Here is a 14479-nt window from a genome sequence, read left to right on the forward strand (position 1 = left end):
ACAGGAGTGCCAGCTCATAATCTCAGTGACTCAGAAGGCTGAGGCAGAAGGATCACATGTTCAAGGCCAGCCTCAACAACTTAGTGAGGTCCTAAACAACTTAGCAAGACCCTATCTAAAAAAAAAAAAAAATGTTTTTTTAAATAAAAAGGGCTGAAGACGTAGCTCGATGGTAAGGAGCTCCTGAGGGTTAGATCCCCTACACCAAAAAAAAAGGAAAATTACAGGTCAATATCCTCACAGATACATGAAAAAAAATTATAAAATATAAATGAATAGAATTCAGCAATATTTTAAAAAATTATGCAATGACCAAGGGAAGTTTCCTCCAGGGATGAAAAGTTGGTAACATCTGAAAAATCAAACAATGAAATCCAACACCATATCAACAAGCTAAAAAAAAAAAAAATCAATTTATGTAGAAAAAGCATTTGACAAAATCCAAAATATATTCATAATTTAGGAGGGCTGGGATTTTTGGCTCAGTGGCAGAGCGCTTGCATAGTAGGGTTTGATCCCCGGCACCACATTAAAAAAAAAAATTAGGAAATTACAAATAGAGGCAAACTTCCTCAAAATGATAGATTATACTCTATAAAAAATTCTACAGTTTAAAAATGTGTTATTGTTATTTAACAATAAAGCAATAAAAGATTAAATGCTACATCTTATACCTGTACAATCAAGAATACGGCAAGAATACCCACTCCTACTAATATTCAACATGCTGTTGGATATTCTAGCAACTATAATACATCAAGAAAAGGAAATAAAAGTCACACAACTCAAAGGATAATCATCCTTATTTAAAGATGAAGTAAGTATATATACCAAGTTAGGCACAGTGGTGCATGCCTGAGTCCCAGCTACTTGGGAGGTTAAGGCAGGAGAACTGTTTGAGTCCTGGAGCTTAAGGCCAGCCTGGACAACACAACAGGACCTCATCTCAAAAGAAAACCTCAAATAATCTACAAAAAGATGAGCTAATGGTGACAGGATACACATAAATGTTAAAAAATCAGATGTATTTCTACATTGTAAAGATATTTCTATGTTCTATAACACTGACAATAAAATTGGAGGTACAATGCCATCTACAATCACTCTTAAAAAACAAAATATTTCGGCGAAAGGACATCTTTGTTGAAAATTATTTAACACAGTGAACACACAATCAAAGATCTAAATGAAATGGAGAAACATACAATGTTCATAGGCAAAAAAAAAACTCAAAGATGTCAATTTTCCTCAAACCAATATGCAGACAAAATTTCTATTAAATTCTCAAAAAGATTTCTGTATCCTATTTTGTTCATTATTCCAAAGCTTAAGTAGAAAAACAAAATAACCAGAAGGAATAAAAACAATTTTGAAAAAGAATGAAGTGACAGTAATCATTCTACACAAAGATTAATTATGCAGCTGGGCATGGTGGCACATGCCTATAATCCCAGCTGCTGACAAGGCTGAGGCAGGAGGATCACAAACTCAAAACCAGCCTCAGCAATGTTAAGTGAGGCCCTAAGCAACTCAGCAAGACCCTATCTCAAAATAAAAAATGTAAATAGGCTGGTGATATGACTCAGTGGTTTAACACTTAGGTTCAATCTCTGGTACCAAAAAAAAAAAGATTATGCAAAAACCTGAACTTTATGTCTCACACTGCAAAGTTTAATATACACTGTACATACACTATACATTCCATACACTGTACTTTCCAACAAAGTTTTGGCCCTTGCCCAGCTCTTAAAAGGTAATCTCTAAACTCTTGGAATATTCTGCCTAGTAAGTATGTCTTTGTGTACCTTGGAGGTCTTAGGTCACTCCATACAGTTTATGCTAATAATGGGATTTATGGAAGGTTCCTAAAAGCAACTGACATTAGCATGACTGTTTAATTTTAGAGCTGGTGACCAAGGTCATGGATGCAGATAGTCAACCATGCCCTATATAACCAACCTACCAAACAAACAAACAAAACAAACTCTGGACACAAAGACTGAGTGAATCTATCTGGTCAGCAATACTCCACATGTGTCATCCACATCATTGCTGGAAAAATTAAACACTATCCACATAACTCCACAATGAGAAGCTACTTAGAGCCACAAGTGTAACAATTTTTCTGTTTTGATTTCTTTTAGCAAATTAGTTGAGTATAAAGAGGACTTACAGATTCTTAAACACACACACACACTTAAAATGAATCATGGACTTAAATACAAAACATTAAATGATCAAACACAAGAAAAAATGAGAAAACTGTCAACTTGAGAAAAAATGAGAAAACCTTCAAGAACTAGGATTAGGGAAAGAGTTCTTAAATTTGACATTAAAAAACATAATCCCTTAAGAAGAAAAAATTGGTAAACTGGACTTCAAATTTTAAAACTTGTACTCTGAAAAGGATACTGTTAAGAAGATAAAAGACAAATTATGCAATGGAAGAAAAAATCACAAATAATACATCCAACAAGTGATTAGCATTTAAAATAAAGAACCTCAAAAAAAAAAATTCAAGCTGGCATTTAAGTACCTTGGATGGAAGGCATTATTCAATCCTAAACAAGCAAAAAGCTGAACAAACTATAAAGGGAACAAGTCTTTTTAGATCTCAAAAAGAATTGAGGTCACAAGGCAAAATGCTCCCAAATAAAAACAACAGGTAAGCACAGAATCACAACTTATTGCAGGAAAAAACACTCACAATGAAGCCTACATGGAAACCAGGACCTGATAATAAAACCTAAATTGTAACTGACAAATTGCTGGAGTTCAGTGTGGACAACTCTGAGAAATAAAAATTCCAACGTAACCCTATCACAGGAAGACCACCACACTTGTGAGATTTTACTATCTGGAGTTTGATCTGGTTCTCACAGTGAATATCAGAGAAAAATCCCTTCATGCTTCCAACAGGGGATGGAGAAAGGAACCATTTTGAAATACAGCAGAGAGTTTCATTCTTCTTATGAGGATCTGCTATTCCCACTCAAAATGATGAAAATTTGCAAAATTAAAAATTTTTAAAAATAAATCCTGAGAAGCACTTACAAAGATCACAGCCCAGGGCACAGACTTACCAAAACTCTGAAACCTAATCATAAAACTATAAAACATTTCTCTCTTCATACCTTACTACCATTACATTGCCAAAGAATCATTTACCATAGTTCATATTACCCAGCATGTTATGATACCTTGCAAAAATACAAATAAAAAAGAAAAATAAATAATAAGACATACTACAAGGCAAAACATATAGTTTGAAGAAACAAACTAGACTGAGATATGGCAAGGATATTGACCCAGTAGTTTAAAACAACTATGATTAATATGCAAAGCACTCTTATGGGCAAAGTAAATAGCATGCAAGAATAAAGAAAGAATCAAAAAGACTCTAATACAAATGAAGATGCCTTTGATGGGCTCAGTAGTAGAATAGGACCAGCTAAGCAAAGAATCTCTGAGCTTGACAATATGTGGACAGAAACTTCTAAAATTAAAAACAGAGAAAAAAACTTAAAAATGTAACAGAATACCCAAGAAGTATGGCACAACTACACCCTTTACAAAAAAAAAACTCAGACATAAAACAACACAAAACTAGAAAACTCACAGTAAAAATTGAATTGACTTTGTCTATAAAAATTACATTTTAGATCACATCCTTGAGACATGTTCCACAAAAGAAATAATTAATAAGCTGAATTTCATTAAAATTAAAACCTTCTGCTGGGCAAAAGACAATGGACAATGGCAAAAATATGAGAAGACAAGCCACAGACTAGGAGAAAATGTTTGCAAAAGATACATTTGATGAAGGACTGTTAACCAAAATGGAAAAAGAACCCTTAAAACTTAGTAAGAAAACAAACAATACAATTTAAAAATGGGCTAAAGACCTTAAAAGATGCCTCACTTTAACAGATATAGAGATGACAAATAAGCAGATAAAGTGCTCCACATAATGTACCAGTAAAATTCAAATTAAAATAATAAAATTCTACTGTACAACTATGAGAAAAGAAAAAATCCAGAAAATTAAAACACCAAACGCTGGGTAGGATGTGAAGCAACAGAATTCTCATTTATTGCTAGTGGAAATGCAAAATAACATAGCCACTTTGAAAGATAGTTTGGCAGTTTCTTACAGAATTAAACATACTCCTACTGATGCAGCAATCCCGCTCCTTGGTATTGACCCAAAGAAGCTGAAAACTGATATTTACACAAAAATATGTATATGGGTATTTATAGCAGCTTTACTCATAAGTGCCAAAAGCATATTACTATATGAATGAAGCAATCTGAAAAAGCTATATTATACAATTTCAACTATGTAACATTCTGGAGAAAGAAAAACTATAGAGACGAACAAACAACAACAACAAAAACAGTGACTACTAGGGTGAGGCAGGGGACAAAAGATGAAGGCAGAGTATAGAAGATGCTTAAGGCAGTGAAACTATTCTGTATTACATACGATAGTGGACACATGTTTTTATAAACTTGTCCAAACTCAGAGAACATACACCAAGAGTAAACTGTTAACCACAGATTCTTCAGATATCAATGTAAGTTCATCAATTTAATAAATGTACCACTCTGGTGGGAGATGCTGATATTTGGGGAGGCTGTACCTGTGTGAAGATGGGAATACATAGAGAAAATCTGTACCTTCAATAAATTTTTCTACTGCTCTAAAAACACTGCTCTAAAAATAAGTCTATTTTTTAAAAAATGATATCTCACTACCACAATGATATATCACTATATTCCTACGAGAATGGCTAAAATTTGAAAAATGTCAAATTCTAGAAAGGATATAGAGAAAACTAGATCATTGATATATATACATTATTGATGAAAATGATAGTGAAAATAATGTGATTGGTAATTTTGAAACTAAACCTACAACTACTACAGAAACCAATAACTGCACTTCTGAGCATTAACCACAGAGAAAAGACCTGTTTTATAACAAAACCTCTATGTACAATGTTTACAGCTTTTTTCATAACAGTCCAAAACTGGAAACAACTCAGTTTTTCAATGGGTTAATAATTAAAGTGTGGTCTCTCTAATACCACCCCCACCATTGGTAAATATTACTCATCAATAAAAAGGAATGAACTATTGATACACACAACAACCTAGATAAATCTCCAGAGAAAACGGCCAATTCCAAAAGGTTATTGCTATGTGTATGATTCCAACTACATACAGCCTTCTTGAAATTACAAAATTATAAATGGAAAATTGGTTATTGCTTTCCAAGAGTTAAATGAGAATGGAGTGGGTAGAGAGAGAAGTGATTGTAGGCAACATTTGGTATATGGAAACATTCTGTATCTTGATTGTATCCGTGTCATTATCCTGGTTGTGATACTATAACATCTTGTAAGATATTCCCTGGTGAAAAATGGAGAATGGATACATGGAATCTCTATATTATTTCTTAAAATATTATTTCTTAAAACTCATGTAATCCTACAATTATATAAGAATAAAATGTTAAGAAAAGGAAGAAAAATGTGCAATATGACAAGACAGACAATTTAACTTGATATACAGCAACAATGAGTATTATTAAACACATACTATTATTTTAGTTTGGAACAATAAGATATATCCCTTGAATAGTCGCAATTCACAACCAATCTCCACAAATTCATATCTAAATACTAATAATTTTAGCTTACCTTCCACACTGTCAGAACAGGAAGTTCCAATGCCAGTGTCTCCACTGTCAGAAGCTATACTGTGTCTCCTGATATGGTTATTTCGATGGTTAGATGGAACAGTTGTGGCCTGCCACAATGATTCATTACCAGGTAACCATGCTGATGAATAATAATCTGGGCCTATAAAGGAAAAAATGCATAATTAACACATGTAATATCATGTCTGAAGAGATAACAGTTTTGTTTTACTTTGCAAAAAAATACACATGGGATAAAATAGGGTTTTTTCTACTCAAAATAAAAATAATCAATGAGCTCTAAATTTGCCAGGAAAACTTTACATATCACACACATATCAATTCAATGCTAATTCTGCAGTTTCCTCTGGTTGAAGAACTCTGTATTCTACTGGGTATTGATTTTTTTTTTTTTTTTTTTTTTTTTTTTGGTACCAGGAATTGATTCCAGGGGCACTTAGCCATATATCCCCAGCCCGTTACTCTGTTTATTTTAAGACAGGGTCACACTAAGTTGCTTAGGGCCTTACTAAATTGCTGAGAATGGCTTTGAACTTGGGTTCCTCCTGTCTCAGTCTCCTGAGCTGCTGGATTACAGTCATGTGCTACCACACACCTCGCCTATGTATTGAACTTTTAACCATGTACAGATATCTTTTAAAAATGTTAAATCTATCTATATCCAGGTACAGAACTTTTAAACATGTAAACATGTATAGTTGTCCTATTAAAAATGTTAAATCTATCTTCAAATGTCAGCCCTCTGATCAGGAATTATCGTAAGACATCTGTGATTCCATATACAGGCACTAGCTGTGAAATTGGAGTTCAGGGAAAGTCTAATTAATCATATTACATGACATTAAAAGTAAGAATGTGCTCATCATGGAAGATAAAAAGTAAATTTTTTCCTACTATAACATAATCACTTAAAATTTTAAATTATTTTGTAACCCTTTAAATTGACTTTATTTATCTTTTGCTAAAAGATTAACAGCACAGTATTTTCCTACTTATCTCAATTTGTCTTTTTGAATTACACTGAATCTCTATTTTGTTAGCTAATTTATGTCTTTTCAAAGTTTATTTTCATTTGTACATTTTTTACTTTTATTTAGCATTTTTCTGTTTTACCCATTCTTCTATTTACTTCATTATTCTACTGTCTTCTATAATACTACTCAAAGCAGTGCCAGTACAAACAAGTTATGTACAGAACTAAGCAATGTGTCGAAATCCCAGTGACTCAGGAGGCTGACAGGAAGATCATAAGTTCAAGGCCAGCCTAGGCAATTTATTGAGACCCCTAGCAACTCGTGGAAACCCTGCCTCAAAATAAAAAGGATTATAGATTGTAGTTCAGTTAAGCACCCAGGGGTTCAATCCCTAGAAAAGAAAGAAGACAGAAAGAGGGTGGGGAGGGGAGGGATAAGAAAATAAGGAGCAAGTACACAGAAGTTTTTTTTTTTTTAATAATAATTAGAACAATTTAAAATCTGTTTGATTTAATATAAATGTTGTAGAAACACCTATCTTTGCTGATACCTAACACAGTAATTCTCAAATTGGAGCTACAGACTTACTCCAGGAACTTAACAAGTTCTCTATAAGAATGTTAGGTTTTCATTTCAATGATAATCCTTAAAAATCCTAATAAACACATTATACATTATTTGAACAGCCACCTTTAAAATGAATAATAATCTGGGCATAATTTCTACACTGCTTTATCTATATAGCTACCTTAAAACAGATTTGTTATCATCTATCTTAATGCTCCCATTTGTGTTTTATGTTTTCAACTGTACATAAAGAGCAAATGATATCACTCAGCACTTTTAATTTGAAATGAAAAAGTTTTACAGAATTATCAAGAAACATCCTATTGGAATTGGCACAGGGGCTGGGGATATAGCTCAGTTGGTAGAGTATTTGCCTTGCAAGTTCAAGGCCCTGGGTTCAATCACCAACACCACACACACACACACACACACACACACACACAAACACACACACACACACACACACACACACACAAAAGAAAGAAACCGGCACAGAAAGAAGGCCTTCTAACAGTTTAAATATAAGGATCACAAAATGACTATGTCGTGTGCATAAAATTAATTACACTATTTTTTACCACACTTTTAGAAATAGTCACCCTCTAATATTAAAATCAAAATACAGCCAGGCACAGTGTCATATGCCTGTAATCCCAGTGGCTCCAGAGACTGAAGCAGGAGGTTCCTTAGTTCAAATCCAGCCTCAGCAATTTAGCAATTAAGCAACTCAATGAGACCCCGTCTCTAATAAAATACAAAACAGGGCTGGAGATGTGGCTCAGTGGAGTGCCCGAGTTCAATCCCCAGTATCAAAAAAAAAAAAAAAATCAAAATACACAAATTAAAAACTATACTTAGTACTACTTCTATAATATCATTCCTGACAAAATATTTTAATAAAAATTATGCCATGTAAATATTATCTTGAAGTTTTATTCATATATAATTTATGAATTAAATTTGGGTTTTATAGGCTTATGAAGTACATGAGCAAAAAGCCACATACATTTAAAATAAGAACTCAAAATTGGCTGAAGAGACATTTACACCCACTTTATGTTCCAGAACAGCCACTTTACACTTTGTAGATTCTAGGCCTTTCTCAGAATGAGAAAATTTATCTGAGTAAATACTCCCACAAAATACCAAATGAAAGTAGTCCGTCACCAGATCTTTTCTAACTCTGATCTGGATGAGGCCTATGATCTGTACTAAAAAGCTTACTTCAATCAGGTAATATTTCATCTATATAAACTCATAGTCCTCTCTACAACATTTTCAAAAGAGATAACCAGGGGCTGGGGATATAACTCAGTTGGTACTGTGCTTGCCTCACATGCACAAGGCTGTGGGTTCAATCCCCAGCACCAGTAAAAAAGGAGAGACAGCCAGTCCACGTCTTTTCTCACAAGGGACATACCCAGCAATCAATATATATAGGCTACTAGACATATAAATGGAAAATAAAATTTAAAAAAATGTTCAGTCTCACTAATAATGAGGTAAGTAGAAAAGAGGATACAGCTTTAGGATTTTTTTAAGTTACCACATTAATATCTGAAAGATGGGTGTCATCAAAGTGAGGAGAATGTTTATACACTTTTGTAGCCATATGAATTGGTTCAACCTTTCTAAAGATCAATCCAAAATTCGGTAACTAAATTTCAACATAAACAAATTCTTCTACTAGGAATTTATCCTAAAAACATATTAAGTAAATATTAAAAAAAAAAGTCCAAGGACATTCCCAACAGCCTAAAATAAATGCCCCAAAACTATCTACTTACCTTAAAACTGGTTGATAATGCTCAAGTGCTAAAAATTATTTTACCAACCTGTTTATTTGTTCTTTTTAGATATTCACATGACTGTAGGATGTACCAATCTATTTTTTTTTAACATGAAGGATATCCAAATATAAAAAATACATACAGGAAAAAAAACTGGCATAGCTAAATATATAAGAAGATTCTATGGTTGGTGAAGAGGTTGTACATTTACATACGCTGCTTGAAAAAAGGAGCTTTCAGGGAGCTCCACACCTAAATGTTAACACTTGACTACAAGGTTTTGCTAAAGGAACAAATATATTATGCAGACGTTCATTCCATCATTAGTTGTTATTATTATTACTGACAGTCTTCATTTTATCAGTTATGGGGGGACATGTTGAAAATTATGATGATTGGCTCACAGCGGCCCCAGCAACTTCTAGCTGATTGGCTCCTCTGCGGTGATGCTTATTGAGCTGTTTCCCAGCCCTTTCAGACTGCCAGCTGATGATTGGCTCACAGCGGCCCCAGCAACTTCTAGCTGATTGGCTCCTCTGCGGTGATGCTCATTGGGCTGTTTCCCCGCCCTTTCAGACTATGGAGCTGCTCATTGGGGGACTTTTTTGGCTCCGCCCACGCAACCCAGCCAATCGGCCTCAAGAGCAGGAGGAGTGGGGGAGGTTGACAGGCTTGTGGGAAGCCGGTGGTGGCAGTTGGGCTCTGAAGGTTTTTCCTGAGGAGCTGTTTTGTTTGGCCTGTGTGGTTCTAAAAATAAAGTTCGTTTCTTTTGACAAGTGGCTCCTGAATTGTGCCCAGCCAGACTGCGCCAATTTTCCAATTATATCAACATTTATTCTGAGATTAGGAACCAGCTATAGATCAAAATATACAAATTAAATAGATTCCTAATAAAAAATTTTTACAAAACTACATAAAACCACTAAATAAATTCTTCTTTTTAGACAATGTAACTACTTTGAGCAATATAAAGTTATGCTATGCTTTAACCCACAACACACCTCCACCTCATTTATCTTTTTCGTATGAAACTCTTGGATAATGTCAAATATGCATCACAGTTAATTTTATGTGTCAACTTGAGTGAGCTATGGAGAGACCAGATATTTGGACAAACATTTATATAAGGGCTCTTGGATGAGATTAATGCTTAAATAGTAGACGGGGTAAATCAGACTGCCCTTTATAATGCCATTGCTTCCTTCCATCAGTTGAAGGCCTGAGTAGGAAAAAAAAAAAAAAAAAAAAAAAGGCCTGCCTGATGTCCTATGAATTAAAACACTGGCTTTTCCTGCATTCAGACTTGAACTGAAACATAGGCTCTTCCTAAATGTTGAGCCTGCCAGTCTTCAGACTATAAATATACCATTGCAAAATCTAGGCCATCTTGCCAACTTTGTCCACTTTCATAACTCACAAGCTACGTTCTTATAATTATATACTACTGATTCTGTTTCTCTAGAGAACCCTAAATACAACAATGGGGAACTAGGCAAATTCAAACTTTACCTGCAGACATAGAAGTGGGGATATAGTTTTCTCTGTAGAAGAGAACATTGGTCACAGTCCTCTATTTTCCTCATAGTAGCTCAATATTGTCTACTTCATACGACACCTACACAAAAGGTCTTCAAGTTTATGGGTACAAGCTCAATTATCTGTTATCTATCTCCCAATAAAAAGCTATATAAAAGAAATTACATAAAATAAATGGTCTACCACTGCATCCCTCTAGAAACTCAATTCTATCTTTGGATTACAGAATATAGGTGCTCCTTGACCTGTGATGGATTGCATCCTAAAAAACTCAGCACAAATTAAAAATAGCACAAGTTACAAATGTATTTAATATATTTAACTTTTAACTTACCAATACAGCACAGCTTAGCAACATAGTACAACATAGTGGAATAACAGTTTTTAACAACCCTGCAAATACATGGCTAAGAGGAGCTGCAGCTCACTGTTGCTGCACATCATTATAACAGAGTAAAGAAGAACTTATCATTAGTTCAGGAAAAGATCAAAATTCAAAGTATAGTTTCTACTACATGTGCATCACTTCCACACCATCATAAAGTTGAAAAATCTTAAGCTGAGCCTATTTACTTAGCTACTCAGGGAAATGGCCTCAGAATTCCCTTCAGTGAGCTGCCACCTTATAAGCTTGTATTTCTAGCTTTAATAAAAGGACACAAAAATAAAAAACCATATTGATACTTGAAGTCATCAATCTGTTGCCTATCTATTAAAAAATTTAGAAGCAAATACTTGAAGTGTTTGTCCATATAGCATATGAAGTCTTAGTATAAAATTATAAATAACTTAAGCAAACCTCAAAACACAAACAGACCATAGACAAAGGAAGAAAAACCTTAAAGAGAAAAACAGAGATGTACAAAAAAATTACGAAAAAAAAAAATCCAGACTCACTGGTAAATAACAAGTTCAAAAGACATGATGTTTTTCAGGAACCAACCCAGCAAACATAGAAAAACAAAGAACAATGCAATATTTCTATAATACTCCCAATATATTCCTAAAGATAATGTCAACTTGTTCAGAAAATTGCTATGGTACAGTCTTTAATCCCAGTTACTCTGGCGGCTGAGGCAGGAGGATCATAAATTTTGGCCAGCCTAGGAAATTTAGTGAAACTCTATCTCAAAATGAAATTTTAAAAATGGGTTGGGGATATTGCTCACTGATAAAGCCTTTTCCTAACATGCAAAGGCCCTGAGTTTAATCCCTGATATCAGAAAAAAAGGAGGAGGGAAAAAAAAAAAAAAAAACATTGGAAGAACTAATAGGCAATAAGTCTTTAAGTAGATTATACTCATTTCATTAATATTACCCTTAAAGAAAGAATCCAACATTTGTAGTAGGTCATTAAAATAATGTTATCATATATGTATACAGGAAAGTTATATCAGATTCTTTCTGTCTTTCCTATTCCTATCCACATCCCCTTTTCTCTTCATCCCCCCCCCCCCCACACACACACACACACACTTTGGCTAATCCTCTGAACTTCTATTCTTCACACACACACACACACACACACACACACACACACCTTATCATGGGTTAACTTCTACACTTCAGAAAGAACATTCACCCTTTGGTGTTTGGGGATTGGCTTACTTCACTTAGCATGACAGTCTCCAGTTCCATCCATTTACTGACAAATGTCATATAACAGGAAAGAGAGTGAAAATAATCTGACATAACTTTCCTATGTACATATATGAATACACCACAGTGAACCCCACCATTAAGTACATCCACAAGACTAAGTCCCTAATTAGAACAAGATATATTCCATACATGCATGATATATATCAAAATGGACTCTGCTGTCATGTGTAACTTAAAAAAATAAAAACAAAATTTTTTAAAATGCTAAAGAGGACCTACAAGTATAAAAAGTTTACATTGTCAATCTAAATAGCAAGAAATAAAATCTAACATATAACATTCACAAATAACCTCAGATCTCATATAATCTAAGAGTTCTGAATTCTTCTTTGCCTATGTCTAACTCAGAACCCACCACCTCAATCTGAATTTCTCTGTTTATGTATCTATTCTCCTAGGCTATAGTGATAGCCACTGAGAGCAAAAGCCATGTGCCCCACCCAGTTCTTTCTTTAGTGCTGCAGGCAGCATATACTGAAGATTCAAACAAAAAAGGCACAAAGTAAATGGAAAGAAATACAATAAAATACTTCTAGTAATTTTCTCTTGGTGGTAAGATTACTGGTGATTTTTTGACTTTCATGCTTCTATTTTCCTTTTAATTAATTAGTTTACTTTGATAATCAGGAAAAATTATCTTTTGAAAATGCTTAACCACCACTGATAAGCCTGTAATTTACTTTTAAGCACCACTTAATTGAAATCTTAGAAGACATTTTCTCTTGGAATGAGAATACAACCTTAATCTTAGTTGACCTAGACTGGAATTAATGGATACATTCTGTTATGTGTAACTTACAACTTAACAGAATCAAACAACTTACAACTTTTAAAAATGTTCAGAAACACAAAACTATAATGTACACAAAATAATCTTGTCTATGAATAAAAATGAAAAAAAGTCTATGAATTCAAAATAAAAACCTTGTAATAAACTGTTCCTTTATTTGGTTGAGATAGCTTCAAGTCTTTCAATAATATCATAATTAGCTTAATTCATAAGAAAAAATGCTGAAGCTTTTTAAAGCTACAAAAGGTTCCCTGGGGAAGCATGGTAACTCATACACCTTGACAAAAGACCAGCGTTGTCCTCCTTTTGCTAGGATGGTATCCTCATCACAAGAGCTCCAGAGAAAGGAAACAGATCTCTAGTCCACTCACAGCACAGAAGCCACTAGATCAATCAATGGGGACAACATGTTCCATCTAGAATACCTTATCCTTTTAAATCAGTAAATTAAATGGTTTAATTTACTCATGAAAATATCATTATGATCATGTTTTTGCTGAACTTTTAAAGAAAGCATAACAATTTATGCAGGCTTCCCAAAATGACAGAAACAAATGATAGAATTATCTGTACAAGTTGATTTCACCACCCTGAAGTCATTTGTCTTCACCTTTAAGTATAATCACTTTTTTAAAAAGAAGCCATTATTACTGTGTACAACCAGAGAAGTAAAATGTTGCACTCCATTTGTGTACAATGCATTCTGCTGTCATGTACAACTAAGTAGAACAAATAAAAAATTAAAAAATAAATAAATATGAAGTCTTAATATGTTATGTGCCTAAAACCCTTAAGATGATATTACAAACATGAGCAAAATAACATTCTAATCTTTTAGTGTAGACTGAAGGAATTCACAGCATGAAAATGCTGCCATGTCTCTAGACAAGTCAATCCAAAAACCAAAAACAAAACTAGAAAAACTATATGTGAAATATGCTTACCAATGATTTAATTAAGAACATTTTTCTCATTATAAGACTAGGCTCTTTAAATAGGAATACTTGGTTTCCAGATATATGTGCTAATGCACTTAAAAAAAATAAGGCTCACTGATCTCAGGCAAGAAAGTATTTCCTACCAGGTCATACCATATTAAAGCAATTGAATAACTATAAAACTGTTAACAGAATTATTGATATAAGAACAGCAAAGATATTGGTCTAGAAACATTAAACTTGATTTTTTTTTCCATTTGTACAGAGGTAACACAATGCATTAAATATGGAAAGTCTATCCACATGGGTTTGATTACCAAAACTAATATTCCTAAATAATGGGGGAAAAAAGCAAAGATCTCAAGACTATACAATGGAACTTCTCTTTGGAAGACAGTATGTTATACTTTTCAATACCAATATCATCTGTTTTAAGTGGAACAGTGAATGCCCAGGAATAATGTTTTAAAAATCAGTACTCTCACATTTGAAATAGG

General features: G+C 33.7%; 1 protein-coding gene across 5 annotated transcripts in view; it reads right to left on the minus strand.

Moving 5' to 3' along the window:
• Cep85l (centrosomal protein 85 like) overlaps positions 1-14479 on the minus strand; it is a 231621-nt gene that overhangs the window by 136908 nt on the left and 80234 nt on the right. For all 5 annotated transcript variants that reach the window (XM_046466993.2, XM_058586244.1, XM_058586243.1 and 2 more), the window contains one exon: positions 5706-5867. In XM_046466993.2, coding sequence (XP_046322949.1) covers positions 5706-5867 — 162 coding nt within the window. The remainder of the gene's footprint in view (positions 1-5705; positions 5868-14479) is intronic.

This window comes from Marmota monax, unplaced genomic scaffold, assembly GCF_021218885.2.
Source record: "Marmota monax isolate L192 unplaced genomic scaffold, Marmota_monax_Labrador192_F-V1.1 WCK01_AAM20220418_F8-fsc00140, whole genome shotgun sequence".
NCBI classification, from domain to species: domain Eukaryota; kingdom Metazoa; phylum Chordata; class Mammalia; order Rodentia; family Sciuridae; genus Marmota; species Marmota monax.